Source organism: Heterocephalus glaber, unplaced genomic scaffold, assembly GCF_053883595.1.
Source record: "Heterocephalus glaber isolate CG9 unplaced genomic scaffold, H.glaber_assembly_v1.0 deba00001531, whole genome shotgun sequence".
NCBI classification, from domain to species: domain Eukaryota; kingdom Metazoa; phylum Chordata; class Mammalia; order Rodentia; family Bathyergidae; genus Heterocephalus; species Heterocephalus glaber.
Window position 1 is genome coordinate 6,896,095 of NW_028258329.1, and position 20,668 is coordinate 6,916,762.

Consider the following 20,668-nt stretch of genomic DNA (forward strand, 5'->3'; position numbering starts at 1 on the left):
TAACACCAAATGTATTTAATATCTATCCACTTTAGTATTTAATCATTTTATTCTCTTAATTTCATACAGATGTCCTTAATAATATCAAAGTCTTCTATTTCCCAAGTACACAAAGCACAATATTATATATATGGCTACTGAAATATCCTGTTGGTTAATAAATTAATTTAAAAGAGTTGAGAGGTTTTTTTTTTTTTAAATTTAAAATTTCATGGATTTGTTCACATGGAAGGAATTTCACAGTCCTGGGAAGGGCCAGGTAAGAATACTCAGTCAGAGGTGTGGGAAGCCCACAAAACAAACACAGAATGAACTGGTAGAGACTTAGCTTTCAATGCAGAATGCCAGGGCATGTTTACACAAGAGTGAGACAGCAAAAACAGGAGAAGCGGGATGAGGAGGAGGAAAAAGAAAGGACAAAGAAGGAAGGAAGGAGGCAAAAGAAGTAAAAAGGAGGAGGAAGAAAACAGATGGAGGAAAAAGCAGGAGGAGGAGGGGGGGGAAGAGAGGGAAACAAGAAGGAAGAAGAGGGGAATTATTTTACAGAAAAGTCATTTATGCTAACTTGTACCTAATATTATTGCCAAAGATATAAGAAAACAAAATGACCTAAAAAGTGAGCTCACGTAGCTCTGAAAAGGAGAAAGTAAAAAACCAAACCAAACAAAAAACCAATCATATCATAACAGAGATTAGAGCCATAATAAGAAAATACAGGGCCAGGGATTTAGCTCAGTGGTTCCGCTGCTTGCCTTAGAAGCACAAGGTCCCAAGTTCAATCCTCGGTACCAAAAAAAAAAAAAGTAAAGAAAATACAAAGAATCAAAACAGAAAATAAATTAAAATAGAGAAAAGTTGTTGGATATGGTTGGCAGATAATGGAGATATTTTAAAAGTACTATACTTAGAAAAGAAAAATGCTTGTTAAAAATACTGAAAAGGCACACCCTTCTCTTGAGAAAAAAATTCTAAAGAATACTCAAACTCATGGCATATTATGGTTAAATTAATGAATGTCAAAGTCAAGAAAAAAAAATACTACAGGGACCCAAAGAGAAAAAGTAGTCACTTTTTAGAAGGGGGGGAAAATCAGTATGGTATTAAGAGTTCTGGCAACATTCAATTTCAGAAAGGCCAAACCCCACAATGATATGAGGAAAAGAAATGGAACTCTAGAGTGTTAGAACTAGTCAAGTTACACTTAAATTACACAGGCAATAAAGATCTTCAAACATAAAGCCACTCAGGAAATATGGCACCCACACTTCCTTCTTGCAGAGGAAAACCTGCAGACACTACCTGCTAAAAGGCTGGGACATTTTCTAGTTTTGTTCAATGCTGCATATTCAGTTTCTAAAACACTGTTGTGGCACCGAGTAGGTGCTAAAAAATTTGCTGAATAAATCCATACACGAGAAGGGTTAAAGAGCAAAGGAATGGAGAAACCTCAGTAAAGAACAGGTGATAATGAATCTTTTAAACTTAGAACTAAGATTAAATAACAGTTAATACTGTGATTACAAAACAGAATATAGCTATTAATTTAAAAATATGAAAATATTAGTGAGTTTTAGTTTCTGACAAAATGCTGAATTAACACAAAATGTAGATCTACTTTCCTCAGAATTAATCTATGGGGAACTAAAGGTATTATGAATCCTATGAATAACGCAGAAAAGTGTGAGCAACTCCAGATGTTATGGAGAATATATATGGGAGAAGGAAAGGGAGCAAGGAGGCTTGTAGTCTTGGGAGAAAAAAACATGAAAAGGTACTATGAGAAAATGCATTTTTTTTTTTTTGGTACCAGGGATCAAACTCAGGTCCTTACAATTGCAAGGCAGGCGGCAGAACTATTGAGTTAAGTCCCTGGCCCAAGAAAATGCATTTTTAAAAGAGCAGTTGTTGAGCTGTCCTCCTCACCTTCTCTGCCTGGACACTCATTATCTGCCACCTTACAACAGAGACTGGCAGTAGTACTGGTGCAGACTGATGACCTTCAAAGCAAAACCAGGGCAGCTGCTGGGCATGCAAACTGAGAAAGACAGCGACTGACTAGCAGAGAACCTCTAGCACAGACTTCTCAATCACACCTACTCAAAACCTCTGAGGCTGGTAGATTTCTAGTCAAAGTATCTTCTTCCAATGTTCTTTTCCCTGGGAATCGGGGCAAAACTGCAATCTGGGGAGTTCTTTGAAGATTGGAAAAGTGATATTAACTGATTTTATTTTTTGGATGCACATAGCCTTCTAACAAAAATCAACTAAACTGCCAATATAAAAGAAATCAGAGTGGATTAAAAGTACACCGAATGCTATTTAGAAAAGATATACCTAAAGTATGACATAGTAAGATTAAAAGTAATGCCGGGTATGGTGGCACATGCCTATAATCCTAGCACTCCGGACATTGAAGGAGGAGGACTCAGTGCTTCGAGTTCAAGGTCAGCCTTGGTTATATGACAAGGCAAGCCTGAACTACATAGGGAGATTTCACCTTTGAAAAAAAAAAAGGAATTAAAAAAAAAAAAGTAAAGGTTAAAAGTAAATGTAGAGAACCAGACCTAGCAAGAAAATCCTAACCAAAACAAAAGTGTAGCTAACAGTGGGTAGAAGAGATTTAAAACAACAGCTAGAAAAGCAAGATGAAATATAAAAAGGGTTTATTAAAAGATAGCAGAAAGCTGATGAAGCAGGGACTGGAGATGCCAAGATTCTGGAGGGAGAGAGCCTTAAAGTGAACTGATCTGCAGCTACTTTTCTCTTGCAGGTACTCAGTGGTTCTGGGTATAAAGAGCCTATGAATCTAATCGTTGGGTGGTGGGTTGCTGCAAAGACAGTTTCTGTCCCAAGAATTCAAGACACAAAAGTGAAGATTCCAGGGGCTGATGTACAGAGAGAAGGAAGAGGTAGAAACTGAAGTGCTCACACTACCAGTTGTCTCCTTAAAACACTGGCCAAATTCTTAGACAGCCTGAGGTAGTAGAGGAAGGAAGGAAGAGAGGGAGGGAAGGAGGGAGGGGAAGGGAAGGAAAAAGACAAACAGAAACCTTCAAAAGAGCAAAGCAGTTTCTCTGTAATCTTCACACATTAAGAAGACAAAGTTCTATTTTTAAGAAAACCCCAAAGGACTTAGCCCAGTGAACAGTCTTGGTGGGTACCTCCTAGAAAGCAGTGAACCTAAGTGAGACCATGCCTGATCAAAACAACAACCTACCCTTCAGTTGAGCCAATCCCTTGTTAGTCTAAGACATTCAGTAGCTAATTAGTTCAATGGCAAAGTAAGAGGAAACAGTAAAATTAGCTCTGAAGGTAACATAATATGATCTATAGTATCTTTCATGTACACTGATGTCTCATAAAAAAAAAGACATGAGATGTGAAAACAGTGGAAAATATGAAGAAAGTACATAAAAAGGTAGACCATTTCACCAAAGAATTAAAATCTATAAAAAAGAAAACTCAAAAACTAATCCTAGGATTAAAAAGATAACACAAGAAATTATAACTCCGTAACAGCTAATTTAAAAAGCAGAACAAACAATAATGAGAAAACAGAAAATGGATGACTAGAAAACACATTATTAGAAAACATTCAAACTAAATATCCAGGAAAACACAGGTGGACAAAAATCGTGAGATGTTCACTGGGACACAGTAAAGGGTCGAAGTCCACGTAACCAGAATCTGAGGAGAAAAACTCGGGAGCGCGGGGGCCGCTGCGGACGGACGGAGGCGCGATGGCGGCCACTGAGGAGGTCGGGAACCTGTGCAGGCCGGCGATCCTGGTCAGCCCGAGCAGCCTCCGCCGCAGCCGCACCCACCACCCGCCCAGAAACTGCTGGGGGAAGACAGAGCAGCGGAGGCCGGGGAAGCAGTGGCATCCCCCACGGACGAGGGGTTCCTGAGCCTGGACTCGCCCACCTATGTCCTGTACAGGGACAGAGCAGAGTGGGCTGATTTAGATCCAGTGCCACAGAATGATAGCCCTAATCCAATAGTGCAGATCATCTACAGTGAAAAATTCAGAGATGTTTATGATTATTTCCGAGTTGTTCTGCAGCATGATGAGAGAAGTGAGAGAGCCTTGAAGCTCACTCGGGATGCCACTGACTTAAATGCAGCCAATTACACAGTGAGGCATTTTTGAAGAGTTCTCTTACAGTCACTTCAAAAGGATCTACATGAAGAAATGAATTACATCACTACGATAATTGAGGAACAGCCGAAAAACTATCAAGTTTGGCATCATAGGTAAGTATTAGTAGAATGGCTGAGAGATCCATCTCAGGAGCTTGAGTTTATTGCTGATATTCTTAATCAGGATGCAAAGAATTACCATACCTGGCAGCATCGACAGTGGGTCATTCAGGAATTTAGACTTTGGGATAATGAACTACAGTATGTAGACCAACTTCTCAAAGAGGATGTTAGAAATAACTCTGCATGGAACCAAAGATACTTTGTCATTTCTAACACCACTGGCTACAATGGTCATGCTGTATTGAAGAGAGAAGTCCAGCACACTCTGGAAATGGTAAAACTTGTACCACATAATGAAAGTGCATGGAACTATTTGAAAGGGATTTTGCAAGATCGTGGTCTATCCAAATATCCCAACCTACTAAATCAGTTACTTGATTTACAACCAAGTCACAGTTCCCCTTACCTAATTGCCTTTCTTGTGGATGTCTAAAGACACGTTAGAAAACCAGTGTGACAACAAGGAAGATATTCTTAATAAAGCATTAGAGTTATGTGAAATCCTGGCTAAAGAAAAGGACACCATAAGAAAGGAATACTGGAGATATATTGGAAGATTCCTTCAAAGTAAACACAGCAGAGAAAGTGACCTACCAACAAATGTCCAGCAATAACACCATCCAGAAGAACTTGACGGAATGCTTTTTTTTTTTTAAGGGACTGTAAGAAGGAGTTTAAAATTAGAATAAACATTCCCTTACCTGTGGTGTAACAGATGAATCACACAGATACTAATTTTTAACAGGAACTAAGTATGATGTTCCTTGGGTACTGCTGTTATTCATATCCATTCTGAGAAATCTGATTCTTTTAAAGCAAAGTAATTGGAGGGGGGAAGGAATAAAAAAGTCCCATAAAGGAATCACTACTTTTGTAGTCTTACCAACATTTAATCTACTTGCTGTGCATCACCTATCCCCTAAGTGGAATTTGCATTCGTAATGAGTGCAGGCTACTGTCTGTAGTAGATTTGAGGTGACTAAAATTTGGTTCAGTAAGTTGGGGGCCCAGTTATCCTGTGAAAACTGCTGTGCCACACTCACAGTATGTAGCTATCACCGTAACCAACTAATGCCAAAACAGTGGTTTTGTAATAAAATTACAGATACATCCAAAAGCAAAAAAAAAAGAAAAGGGGGTGTGTATAATATTTGAACACACACCCCCCCCAATAAAGAAAAAGCAAAAGTCTTAAAAGCAACAAAAGAAAATAAGACAGGTTCCTTATTTACACTTTCAGTTTCCCACACTACAGAAACTATTCAGTATTTACACACGTGTGTCCTATTTATTTCACTTAAGAGTATCGCTTCAATGTGCATCCATTTAGCTATAAATGTCTCTAATTTTTCATTTTTTATGGCTTAGTACTCCATTTTATAAAAAACAAACAAACATGTAACTTGTGGTACATTAGTAAGGACAACGTGTGGATGTGAACTCTTGGGATTCCCCCACCATGAAGTTTTGTGAATTACTTTGTAATTACTTTATTGTGAATTACTTTCTGCTTAAAAAGTTTCCTCAATAGAAATGTGATTTTGCAATGTAAGGAAGAAGATGATCCCAAGTTTGATGTACTATAGGCTAGAAAAAATTCATCAAATTTGTAAATTTTATTTGAGTATTTCTTGCTGATAAAGAACTTGGAGGTGAAGAAATCAGCCTTTTGTGATACAGGAAACATGAGAGAGTTCACGTTGGAATGTAAGCATAACAGAGCCTCTATCTATAGTTCGCATATCTATAAAATGGGGTGAATATCTGTATTTCACAAATATAAGATGTGACTGCAATATATAAATAAACAATGCCCATTACTAAAAAAGAAAAAAAAAGAAAATAAGACAGATTACCTTGAGAAACAGACTAAAAGCTGGCTTCCATAGACATGATGGCAGTTAGATGACAACTGCTTCAAAGTAGTAAGACTGTAAATCTAGAATTCCTCAATCAATAAAACGTTTTAAAAATGAAGATGACATAATTTTAAAAGATATTTTAAAATGGACAAAGGATTTAAATAGACATGTTTATAAAAAAGATATGCAAATATTCAATAAGCATACAAAAGATGTTCAACATCCTTAGTCACTTAGGAAATGCAAACCCAAATCACAAGATAACAGTTCACCAATTAGGATAACTAGGGTAATAAAAAAGACAATAAAAAGTGTTGGCTAGAATGTGAGAAAAATGGAAGGAACCCTCACATATTGTTGGTGGAAATTAAAATGGTATAGCCACAAACAGCCTGGCAGATTTCTCAAAATGTTAAGCTTACAGTTAGTTACCTCAGAAACTCCAAATCTAGGTATATATACAAGAAAAATGAATCATGTTTTATACAAAACTTATAGATGAATGTACATATAAAGTATAAGAAATAAGTGAACTTCAGGAAAATTTTTAGATATACAATTAATATAAAAAGAACTTTTATGCATAGTATTTAGCAACATATACAAAATGAAATTTGAGTAAAACTATAATAATGCTAAAAAAATGCCTAAGAGTAAATAACAAAAGATATGACCTGTACATGGAAAACTATCAAGCATTAGATAATTAATAAAAATCAAATGAAAGGTAAACATGTTCATGGATTATAAGACAACATTGTAAAGCCTTAAATTAACCCTAAATAGATCCACATACTCAGTAGAAAAAACATCTAAATTCCAGTAAGATTTTTGGTTATTTTTTCTTTGATGAACACTAATAGACACTTGGTTTCATTTAGAAATGAAAAGGGGAAAAAATAGCTAGCTAGTTATGTGAAAACAATAGTAGAGAACTTTACTATCAAATTATTAAAATAGTGTGCCTTTAAGGAAGGACATACAAATAATTAATAATCAATAGAGTCCAGAAACAGTCCCACACATACATTGTTATTTAACTCCTAACAAATTCAGCAAGGAAAGGAAATAAATGCAGGAAGTTGTACTGAGTCAACTAAATATCCATTTGGAAAGCATCAAATCCAGTCTCCTACAGTTCAAACTATATCCCCAAATAAATTTCCAATAGACAAGAGATCTAAAACATGGAAGGTAAAAACAAAAACACTTCTAGAAGAAAGCACAGAAGAATTGTCTTCATAGCTTGGAGACATGTTAGGATTAATTATGACATAAACAGCTTTAGCCATAAAGGTAAAAACAAAAAGGTAAAGTGAGCCAGGTGGTTTATGCCTTTAGTCCCAGATACTATGGAGGCTGAGGTGAAATTATCACTTGAGCCCAAGTTCAAGAGCATCCTGGGCAATGTAGCAAGACTCCATATAAAAAATAAATAAATAATTTTTTTAAAATGGGACAATGTGAACATAATGTTATTTATAAAACAAAAAGATCAGGCAAGTAAAAAGGCAAGAGAATTATCTGTAATGTATATAAATGGACAAAACACCCTGGTGTATGTATGTGAGTATATATGAAGTACTGTATACTAATTAACAGAAAAAGGGTCAGTATGGTGGTATATGCCTGTCATCCCTGTCGCTTCTCAGCCTTTGGCTACAATCAAGTATAGTACCCATATCCCAGCACCATGGGAGGCTGAGGCGTGAGAACTGCTAGTCTGAGCTCAGCCTGGGCAACTTAGCAAGGCTGTATCTCAAGGGGAAAAAGGGAGGGGGTGCTGAGGATATAGCTTGGTAGTAAGACCTGGGTTCAATCTCTAGTACTATCAAAAGGCAGGGAGAAGGGAGGAAACCCACCAGAAAAAAATAGGAAAAGGAGTGACTAGGCAGGCATCACACACAAAAAAGTAGTATTTAAGTGGCCAATAAAATTATAAAAGGTGAACAACATCAGACATTGTGCAAACTTGCTAAGGTACTACTGCTCACCTAGCAGAATAGCTAAAATGAAAAGAACAGTACCCTGTACTGGTGAAGACTCGGAGCAACTGGAACTCATGCACTGTTTGCTGACAGTGAAGTACAAGGACTTGGGAAGACTGTTAACTGTTACTAAAACAAATCACATATATACCCTATAACTCAGTAACTGTACTCCTAGATATATACCCAACTATTCACATGTACAAAATAAGAATATTCAACACAATGTTCTTCATAATAGTAGCTAAGTAGAAAACAATCTAAATACCTATTTACAATAGAAAAAATTTAATATATAAATTCTGTTCTGTTCACTATGGAAAATTATACACCAATAAAAATGTACAAATATATTGTGTATATATACAAATGTACACATATCTATATGCAGCAATAACATTGCTGAATTTCACAAACATAACATTGCACAAAAGAACACACGTCATTCATACAAAAACAACAAAAGGTATAATTAATATGTGGTGTTAGATTATGGTCGGTGACTGTGCTTGGGGCAGGGAGATTCTGATTGAGAGACAAGTCAGAGTGCCTCTGGGGTGGTGCACTGGGATACGCTGGCTACATGGCCATGTTGTTTTTGCCAAAGTTCGCTGAATCACACACTTAAAATGTATGAACTGGGGCCAGAGATTTAGCTCAGTGGTTTCGCCGCCTGCTGCGCAGGCGCAAGGACCCAAGTTCAATCCCCGGTACCAAAAAAAAAAAAAAAGTATGAACTGTTCTTTCTGTTTTACTTTACTACAAAGTTTACTCTTAAAGAGTCTCTTAGATAAGAAAGGACAAACACAAGGCTTCACCAGAGCCCATCAAATAGAAGTGCAGTAAGTAACTCTGTAAGACATGATACTGTCACCCTGAAGATTTTTCATGTGCCATTCCAATGACTTAGAAGTGTGACTTTTTGTGGCTAGCTCATATTGTAATTCTTAACTATTTGCTATTCTTCCAAAGTGGTTCCTGAATGACTCCACTAGAAGTCAGTGGTTTCTTTCACAAACTTCCCCATACTTGAATTTACTTCTATTTGCCATTTACATGTATCTCCTCTGTAAGCTATATGTTTTTAACGAGTTTCTAGGACCTAACATAGTCCCCTGCATATAGTACATATTTGAATTTGAATAAATAAATGACATAAGAAGCAACTGTCCTCCTTTATCCAAGAAAAATTTTATATTCAGAATGCGCAAATTCAAAAATCAGTAAAATTCAGGTACCATTTTAAGTTTTTGTCAGATTGTGTCTCTACCTAATCTATTAAAACTGTCCAACCACATCTATGTCTTTTCTTCACTTTTTGATGAAATTCTTGAAAGAGAAATTCAAAGAACCCTTGCCCCATGTGGCAGTTTATGGAAAAGCCTGACTTATCAGATAAATCACATGCAAGAACAGGCTAATTCTAATTGCTGAGCTGCAGCAGCAGACACCTCCTTTTTAACAAAGTCATTTCCTCAACTTAGAAGTTACTTTACAGTTGCCTATATATTCCTAGCTCTCCTTATTTCCTCTAAAAATGTAGAGTCTATCCCACAGGTAAGTCCAGTGAAGCTGTGGCCACTTTAAATAAGGCTATCTGTGGGATGAGAGCTCAGGGATTTTATAAGCTCTGCTATTTTTTGATTCTATGTTACCTTCTAATAACCCTATAACAGTGATGGCAAAGCTTTTAGAGAGATGGATGCTCAAACTGCAAACCAAGACCCACTTACTTATTGCACAGTGCCAACACTGCAATTAAACCTGAAAACTGAGGTTTTAGTTTAGAAAAAACAACTCGTGCATTAACATATTTTGTCTAAAAGAAAAACATGCGTGCCACAGGTTTGCCACCACTGCCCTACAACATTTGTACTGCATGAATTCATAATGCAAGCTACTCTCCTTCCATGTGTCATGACCTTGAGATGTGTGAAGAGAAGATTACCTGGAGCCTTGCTTGGAATCATTCCTTTAGAAAGACAGAATGCTATTTTATGTCTTCCCTATTGTAACAGCCTTCATAACCTACCACACTGCCTGGGCCTTCCACCCTAAGCAACTTTGATGAGCTGAAACAAGAGCCCACTTCAGTTCAGTCTATGGGCAACCCTGATCACTCCCACCAACTGACTCACTAGCTGTTGAGATCTGTCTCCAACTGTATCTATATTCAGGTAAACTACTACTCTGCAGAACAAATCTTTAGTGTTATTCCGCTCCTAATAAGCTTTCAGAAACTGATCTTGAAACTTCTACAAATATGCAACCTTCCCAGAGACAGCATCTCTCCTTCTTGCATATTTTGAACAGCAGTTCATTTATAATATTCCATGAATTTTTTTCCTTTTCTCTAAACCAAGGGGTTGGCAAACATTTTTACAGCATCAAAGACCAAGATTTTAGGCCCATGGACTGACCATACAGTCTCTGTAGCAACCTCTCTACTGTCATGTGAATGCAGCCATAGACAATATGGAAACAATGGCCATGGCAGTGTTCTAACAAAGCCCCATTTAGAAAAACACACAGCTACCCTGTGGGCCACAGTTTGCCAATCAGCTCTAAACATAACTTTGGGTCTCTGCATGTATCAGTATCATTATAGTTATTCTGAATTTGTAAGGATTTATTGACACTGATACTGTAAATTAAAGATGAACATAATACATAAATGTTTTGCAAATTATCAGTGACAAGAAGAGGTATAAAAATATTCCATTCTTTACTAGTTAACCAGAAAATTTAGCTGACTAGAATATAGTCATATCAATAACATACCTGATATTTCTGTAATAGAAAGAGTTTCCTTAAGGTACATGATGAAAAGAACCACAATTTTATGATTGTAGAATTTTTCATTTAGTCTGGAACTGACAATACTTACGATTTAAAATTGCATGTAAGAAAAATTCAACCATTGTATTCTATATTCTTCTTAAAATTTTCTTATATCAATAAAATAGATAAATTAAGTTTTATTTACCTGTCGGTTTCTTTCATCCATTATGCGTGTGATTTGTATTTTCTTCCGCCCCATTTTCAGTCACTTTTCCTTCCTTATATTCCAAATATTTAATTCAAAAATTATTTTTCTTCAATACCCTAACGCATCATACACAGCTTCTATGATTTCAGCTTCTAGTCCAAGGGCTATAGCTGAAATTTTTCTATAAGATCTAAAAGAAAACAAAAATTAGAAGATTTAAGTTCTATAAATTTGCAAGTCATAAAAATGTTATACAAATTTCAAATCTGCTTTTATGCTGCACATTGCATATTCAGGTGAAACCTTGATTATACAGAATAAATAAGTTCATGTCTTACTAACTTCACTCTTGCTAAAGTAATATAATGTTTGCAGTTTTCTTGATAAAATAAAAGCAACAACAAGAACAAATAACTGAGATCTTTCTATGTACTAGGCACTTTTCTAAGTATAGGCAAATTTTAATTCATTCAACCCTAACTACATTCTATTTAATCAGTACAATTACCATCTCCTTTTTATAAACAGGAACACTGAAACACATAGTAAGGGGTAGAGATTAGACTATGAACTCAATCTGGCTGCATAACTTTTCTTAAAAATTATAGAAAAAAAAAATATAGAACTTCTTAAACATTTCTGATGGGCTTCCTGCCAAAGAGTAACAAATGTGGATGGCCACAATCTGCCTTTACAAATTCTTCTTCCAAATCATCCTGGGCTCCAGCCAAATTACTATTTGTAAATCCACAATGATACTAGCAACAACTTTCATAATAATATACATTTAAATAAAATATTATTTATTTGGCATTTAATGAACACTTCTTGGTTGGTCGAGATTCAGTGAAACTGTCACCTGCCTCATAAAGCCAAGACCAATTTCCCTTGGTACAATAAACCACAACACCTCTGAGTACATGTGTGCACGCACGTGTGCGTAAATTCTAAGTTGCCTTTCCTTTGAGACTGAACCCTTCAAGATTTTTAAAAATTTTCAACATTTTTAAATTCCAACTTATCTCTGTAGTAGAATGACTGGCAATGATCATCTGAATGATCTGAGTGATGGATTTATCACTTAAAAACCTAGTACTTTTAAAACTTATAAAACAAAAACAAAAATAACTATGAAAGAATAGGAAATAAATCCCCAAATGGGCACAATAATAAATTTCCAAGGAATTTTATTGATTGTATGTGTGTATCTACAAAACTTCAAGCATATTATGCAAAGCCAGTATTTGATTAAAAATGGCTTTGCACAAAAGCAACAGGCCTTTTGCTTCTCAACACTACCAGTACATCATTTCTTATTTACCTTCTTTAATTATTTTGTTTTTTCATTCATAAAAATATTAACTGATTGCCTATTAACAATTGATAATCTATTAACTGATCACCTACTTACAATAAAGACACTTCCAAACACTGAACTAGAAAAAGATCAACTGATCAAGAAACAAAAAAGATATCATTCTTAATCTTAGAATTCAGTCTAGCAGAGGGGAAATAAATAATCAAATCATCACACAAATGAGTCTATGTAATTCAAAACTACAAAGCTCATTTATATGACCTAAACCTGACTTCAATTTTTGGGTCAGGAAATTTCTTTCCTAAAAATGTGCCTCATATTCAAACCTGAGTATGAGAGCATACATGCCAATCAGAGGACAATGACTGCAACCGTCCCATGACAAATGAGAAAGGAAAAAGAGGATCTGAATGATGTTAGGACCCAATCAAACATGCAGCTGTGTTAAAGAACAAGTCTACTTCCTCTATAGATTGAATTATAAACAATAGAGCGTGACTTACTCCAAATCAAGTTCTTTAACACATCACTCTAATTTCCACTAGAAAACTTACACTGTAATAGGCAAGATAAATAGTCATGCATTTCACTGCAGATATATTACTGCTGAAATATACAAGATCTGCTAATTAATACTTGTGATATCCCTTATAATCTAGAGAATTATGAATTCTAGAACATAACTGGGCATTTTCTTTTTGATCACCGTTGAGTAGGTTACTTCAAACCATCCTTCTGAGGAAAAACTAAAAAAGGTAATTTGTTTTAAACTGATGCAGAGCTTTCAAACAGTGATAATTTGCAGGGTTGAGTTCTACAAAATATAGGTGAAATCCAGACTTTGAGTTCATTTGTTAACTGTAGATTCCAAAACTATTGGCTGAGAGACAGAAAAAGTGAACAGATATCTGAAAGTAGGGGTGCAAAAATGAGATTCAGAGGGATGCAGATTTAGCTCAGTGGCACCACACCTGCCTCGCAAGCACAAGGTTTGATCTCTGGTACCGGAAAAAAAAAAATGAGATTCAGGGCCTGCCAATGAGGAACAAGAAACACACTAGGCCATCTGGTGAGACTCCAAAGGACTATACCACGGCATAAAGGTAAACCAAAAATGGCCTAGCCGTGTACAGGGAAGGAAGTATAGCTTCAAATCATCTCATCCTGATTAGATTAAGACAATCAGTCTGAGCTTGTGTGGGATTTTAGCCTAGCCACATGCCAGGAGCAAAAGTAAATCTTAGAAGAAAGGTATTATCCAGAAATTCAAGTTATTATCAATTTTCATATCAAATGCCTAGAATTTTAGAATGACCAGCCAAAATATGACTGAAAATCAAGATTTTAAAATGGCAACAGAAACAGACTGTACATCCACATAAGTGTTAACAGAAAGATTTAAATAAGTTAGTATGTTCAAAGAATTAAAAAGCAAATGAACAAAAGAATCTTAACAGACAATAAGAAACAAAAGAAAAAACAATAAAAACACAATTCTGAAAACAATTTATGAGTTGCTTTAATACTAGGTTAGACACAGCCAGAAAAAGAAGAATCAATGGCCCAGAAAACAGAAAAGAAGACATGAGAATAAGAAATATAGAAGATTATGATATGGAATATGGAGAAAGGAACCAAAAATACATGTAGATGAAGTCTCAGAAGGATAAGAAAAAACATATTGGTCCAGAGTAATAAAGACATAATACCTAAGAACTTCAAATGAGTAATCAAGCCACACATTCAACAAGCACTACAAATTCCTGAAGCAAAATAAATATAATACATTTAGGCACATCAAAGAAGGAAAGAGGAGGGTGTCCCCTCACAGATACAGAGATCTTAAAAGCAGCCAGAAAAAATTATTTAAAAGGTTTACTTCAAAAGGCAAGAGTAGAGTAAGATTAATAGTTACCCAACTTCTTCACACAAATAATGAAGCCAGAAGACAATGAAATGGTTAGCTTCAGCACTGCGGAAAGTGCCAAGCTAGAATTCTGTATCTGAGGGGAAAAAAATCCTCCAGAAATGAAGGCAAAATAGAGACAACTTCAGGCAAACAGAAATAGAATTTGTCACCAGGAAACACTGACGAGACCTCCTCTTGTAAAAAGAAAAAAGATACCATATACCGCTTGAATATGCACCAAAAAATGAAGTGCAATGAACAGAATAAATAAATGAATATCTCTAACCTACAGTAACCACAGTACACAACTGGGGAGGGTAGCAAATGCAGCTAAAGTATTCTAAACTCTTTTATTGACTAGGAAATGGAAAAAATTATCATTTACTTTATACTTTAATAAATCAAGTGCACATTTGGTAATCTCTGGGGTGATCACTGAAAGAATAAAAGTATGGATGGCTGAAAAGCTAAAAGAGGGGGAAAATGAACTAATAAATAATTCACAAGAAAGCAAGGAAGGAAAGACGAACAGAAATCACCTCTACTTAACTGAACTCTATTTAAAAACAAAACCAAATAATACAATGAGTACACAGGATATATCTTACATATGTGGATACAGAAAGAATGAGAGTGAAAACAGGGAGAAATATACACCTTGTAAAATACAAACCAAAAAAAAGCTGTGTGCTCTAACTTTATCACAGTAAACTTCAATGTAATACATTCATTTACAGGGACAGACACAGGACACTTTAGATCAATATAAGTTCAATTAGATCAATATAAGTTCAATTCACTAGAAAGATAACTCCAAATTTGATTGCACATAATAATATTTACATGTAATCAGAAATCTGTTCCTGAAATATCATGTATTCTGTCTAAAAAACAGTAACCAGGAGCTTATTTGCTATTATTTTTAGGTAGGAAAAACTCTTAATGTTTCACATTAACTCATAATCTTCAATCATATATTTTTAAAAATTTAACTAAATCACAGAAAATGCCCATTTAAGTTATCATGGATAGGATGCAAAATGCTTATAAACGACTTCATAGGCAGTAAGTTTCTCACTGGTTTTTTTTCCCCTTTCTCCATAATGCAATACTTTCTCATCTTTTTTGTGTACTTATAAATCTAAGAAAAATAAGGGTTAAATATGAAAGGCAATTATGAACTTGTTCAAGACACATGGAAGGCAACAGCTCAAAGGCTTTTAATTAATAACATCTTGCTTATTGCCAGCAACATTAGAGATGAACATTGCTATTTCTGACACAAGTACAGTTTCTTTAAAATGTTTACACATCATTCTAATATACTACCAACTGTACCTGAAATGTAATTTGTGACTTTCTCCAAATACTAGTTTGTTTAAATATTGTCCTAATTTTGCAGATGTACAACTATTTTTTTCCTAAATAAACTTTGGCTAACAAAGCCATGCTGTAATAAAGACAAACCTAAACGAACTATCTCAAATCCACAAGTGTAACAGGTTGATTTTAACAGAGCTTTCTCCTCAACTGATGGACAAGCAGATCAGAATAAAAGAACAATGCACAGAAGACATGTACCAAAGGGGACTACATGCTGAACCAAAAACCAGATCTTAACAAACTTCAAAGGACAGACATGTTTTCTGTTCTCAGAGGAATTAAGACAGAAATTAAAAACAAAAATTTATCCTGGAAATACATTTATGTGAAAACTAAGCAATAAATTTCTAAATAATGGATAAAAGAAGAAATCACAGTGAAAAATTACAAAATATTTTTAACTTGAATAAAAACCTGTTAAAAATACTTTACATCAAAATGTATGTGATAACAGCTAAAGCCAGGCTAACAAGGGAGAAAGTTTTAGCTTTAAAATATGAATGAGGAAAGAGGAACGCTAAAACAATTTCTAAATAACCATCTCAGAGTTACAAAATAACAAATTAACCCCAAATAGTAGAAATGAAGAAATAAAAGTAAAAGCAAAGAGCAATGAAAAAATAGAAAACATACAAGAGAACAACAGTTCTTTGGAAGGACTATATAATAAAACTGATAAGTAAAGACCAATAAAGAAAACAGTCCAAAATATATCTGGCCCAAGAGGTCTTGGATAAGGGAATACGGGACTCATTTTTCTTATATGTTCTATACAAATATTTGTCATATGAAGATTAATATAAATAACAAAAATCTGACCATAAATTATTATCTGTAACCATCACCTATTATTTCCAGTTTGCACACTCTAATAATTTAACTGGAACAATCCTTTGATATCACTCACATAATGTATCAAGCCTGTATCTTTTCACTGTTGCCAACCTACTTTGTGTTCCCCATTTCCCTCCTTACCTGATTAAATTTTCATAAACCCTCACTTGCACTGGCATCTACCCCTCTCACTACATTCAGAGGCAAAACCTTGATTCCGTGTAGCTAAATACGCCTGGAGAAAAGAAAATAACCATGCTATTCATGCTTATAAATCTGACTTTAAGTTTAGAAATGTTATAAACTCAAACCTCAAATATTCCTTCACATTTACTGTCCAGCAATCTTCCATTTCTCAATTGCCTGGTCATTTATTGTTATGACAAAAATCCTCTCTGCTCACATCTCCAACACTCATCTCTCGTCTTCACTCTTAGTTGATGACTTTGCAACTTATTCTCCTGGCAAAATAAAACCAACCAGAAGAGAATAATCTCAAATTCTTGTCACCACAACTACCAACCCATCAGTATCTTTCTCCCATATACTCTTTCCTGTTCAGATCTTGGTTGCAGCAATTCTTCCATTCCTCCCTACCAAAACTTTCTTCTGTCCTAGATCATTTCCATCAGCAAAATAAATAATAAATTTATTATTTCACATAGGTAAAACAAAACACAGAAAACAAACAAAAATTGTCTTGAGAGAAAATTGTAATGTCCACAATAATATGTGCAGAATTTTGGAGGTTTCAATTTTATAAAAGTATTAATTCTCCCCAAATTAATCAATCTAGTTTTTGATTTTGTTTTGTTTTTTGGAACAAGGTCTCCCTATGTAGTTCAGGCTGCCCTTGAACTCACAGTGATTCTCCTGCCTCTGCTTCTCTAATGCTAAGATTACAGGCATGCACCACCAAGGCCGGCTTTCAAATTAATCCAGAAATTCAATGTAATCCCAATTAAAATGTCAGCAGGTTTTCTCTTCTTTTATATAGAAACTGACCTGCTGATTCTAAAATTCACTTGGAAATAAAGGTACAAGAATAACTAAGGCAACTCTGAATAATAAAGCTAAAAGACTCAGATACTAACATATATCAGACTTATTATAAAGCTACAATAATCAAGATTTTGTGATTCTCCAACAAGAGAAAACTCAAAATTCTCAGAAAGAAGGAATAATAAACTTTAGAGCAGAAATAAATGAAACAGAATAGAAAAACACAAAAAAATCAATAAAATAAAAAAGCTGATTGGCCTGGGGATTTAGCTCAGTGGTTCTGCCGCCTGCCTAGCAAGCACAAGGTCCTGAGTTCGATCCCCAGTACCAAAAAAAAAAAACAAAACAAAACTGATTCTTCAAAAAGATATCAAAATTGACAGCAAACTTTTAACTAGACTGACTAAAAAGAAAAAAAGTCTCAAGTTACTAAAATCAGAAATGAAAATAAAGACGTTACTACCAAAATTTTACACAAATAGGGCTGCATGATGGTACTAAAAGTGATTGTATGTTAACAAATGGTTACTAGATAAAGAAGACAAATTCCTAGAGATACAAAAACCTACCAAGACTGAATTACAAAGAAAAAAATAGCTGAATAGATTTGTAGTAAGGAGATATGATCAATAATTTAAAACCTCTTGACAAAATTCTACCAAACATTTCAAGAAGAACTAACACCAATCCTCTACAATCTTTCAAGAAAATGAAAGGGAAATACTTCAATTTAACCTGTGAGGTCAACAAGGCCCTCAGACCTAAGTCAAAACTACAAGAAATCTATAGCCCAATGTTCCTTATGAACACTGATGTAAAACTCCTCAACAAAATACTAGCAAACCGAATTCAGTAGAATAGGATTTACACATGAGGTCCAAGTATAATTTATTCCTGGAATGCAAAGACAGTTCAACATACCAAAATAAATCTAACAAAAAGAATAAAATAACCACACGATCATCTTGATGAAAAAAAATGACAAAATTCAACCCTTTATTGAAACACACTCTAACCAGTTAGGAATAGAAAGAAACTACCTGAACATAATAAACATGATATGTGAAAAGTTTCAAAGTTAACACCATATTTCAATGATAAAAAACTGAAAGCCACTCAGAAATAAGAAAAGGATAATTGCTTTCACTACTTCTACTCAACATTATAGGTGGAAGTTCCAGATAAAGCAACTTAGAGAAGAAAAGAAATAAAAGGCATCCAAATTAGAAAAGAGTAAGTACAATTATCTGTGTTCTCAGATGACAAGTAGGAAAACCTACAGGTTCCATGTGGGAAATGTTAGAAGTAATAAATTTAGCAAAGTAGCAGGATATGAAATTAACTCCAAAAAACTCACAGTTCTATACACTAGTAATGAATAATATGAAGAAAGAAAACATTTCCACTTACAATAGCATCAAAAAGAACAAAATACTAGGAGGTAAAAGATTTGCATACTAAAATTTTTAAAACAGTACTGAAAAAATTATTTATGGATTCCAAGACTTAATGTATTAAGATGTCTATACTGCCCAAAGAGATCTTTCAAATTCAGTGCAATCCTAACAAAATCTTGATATTACTGTAAAAATTAAAATGACCAACCTAAGATTCATATGCAATCTCAGGGGATTCCAAATAGCCAAAATAATCTCAAAAAAGAACACTGTAAAAATTCACACTGTCTGAGGGCTGGGGATTTAGCTCAGTAGGTTTGCCGCCTGCTGCACAAGCACAAGGACCTGAGTTCGATTCCTGACACCAAAAAAAAAAAAACCAACCAAACAAAAAAAACTCACATTGTCTGAAATCAAAATTTACTATAAAGCTACAAAAATCCACATAGTGTGGTATTGGCATAAAGGAAGACATAATGACCAAGAGAGTAGAAAGCTCAGAGATTTTAAAAAATACTTTTTAAACAAGAGTACCAAATTCAATAGAAAATAGTCCTTCCAACAAATGGTGCTGAAAAAATAAGATATCTATATGGAAACAATGACACTTACCTAACAACATATACAAAAAATTAACTCAAAATGGATCAAATGTTTAAACCCAATTGCTAAAACTATAAAACTCTTGAGACAAAAACAGAGAAAAGCTTCACATTGGATTTGGCAAGAATTTCTTAGGACACCAAAAGCACAGTCAACAAAACAGATACACTACCACCAAAATTAAAATTTTTTTGTGCTTCAATGGACATTGACAATAAAGTAAAAGTGCAACCCACAGAATGGAAGAAATTGCAAATCACATATATGATCTGCCAGTTAATCTTAATTGTCAACTTGACAGGATTAAGAGACTCCTGGAGAGGTGACTGGATCCTAGGCACCTTATAATTAGCAGTGGATTATCCACTGATCTTCATAGCTGTTAGGAGGTGGGAGCTCATCTGGAGGATGTGAGTTATCTGGATTGCCTCTGGATGCTGATCTTTGATTGGTGCCCCTCCCTGTGCTCTGCTTGCTCACCACCATGAAGTCAGCAGCTTTTCTCCACCATACCATTCTGCCATGATAATTCCTGCCCTAAGCCAGCCAATGATGGACCGAAACCTCCGAAACTGGGAGTCAATAACCATTTCCTCCTTAAGTTTAACATCTCAGGCATTTTGTTCCAACAATGTGAAAGCTGATCAACACATACAATAATGGATTAATATCCAGAATCTCTAAAACAACTCAATTACAAAATGGCCAAAGGGCATGAATAGACATTTCTTCAAGGAGAAACACATGAAAAGATGCTCAAGATCACTAATCATGAGGCAAATGCAAATCAAAACCACAATGAGATACAACTCCACACATATTCAGATGGCTATGATTTTTTTAAAAAGAACAAAAAATATTAACCTATGTGTGAAAATAACTGGAACCCATGTACACTTTTAGATGAATGTAAAATAGTGGAACTATTGTGGAAAACAATATGGCAGTTGCTTTAAAAACTAAACATAAAATTATCACTTGATCCAAAAATTCTAATTCAGATACATAAAAAAACTGAAAGCAGAGACTAAAAGAAATATTTGTACATCAATATTCACAGAAGCATTATTCATCATAACAGTCAAAAGGTAGAAGGAAATGACCCAAATATCCACTGGAG

General features: G+C 34.8%; 1 protein-coding gene and 1 pseudogene across 15 annotated transcripts in view; one reads left to right on the forward strand and one right to left on the reverse strand.

Annotated features, from left to right (window-relative positions):
- Mef2a (myocyte enhancer factor 2A) overlaps window positions 1–20,668 on the reverse strand; it is a 151,169-nt gene that overhangs the window by 67,775 nt on the left and 62,726 nt on the right. For 12 of the 15 annotated variants that reach the window (XM_004852690.4, XM_004852691.4, XM_004852685.4 and 9 more), the window contains one exon: window positions 11,100–11,292. In XM_004852690.4, coding sequence (XP_004852747.1) covers window positions 11,100–11,153 — 54 coding nt within the window. In that variant the 5' untranslated portion in view covers window positions 11,154–11,292. Of the gene's footprint in view, window positions 1–11,099; window positions 11,293–16,857; window positions 17,008–20,668 lie in introns of all 15 variants that reach the window. The other 3 variants (XM_087188289.1, XM_021264757.2, XM_087188290.1) reach the window with 1 other exon arrangement.
- Window positions 3,741–4,884, forward strand: LOC101704362 (protein farnesyltransferase/geranylgeranyltransferase type-1 subunit alpha pseudogene; annotated as a pseudogene).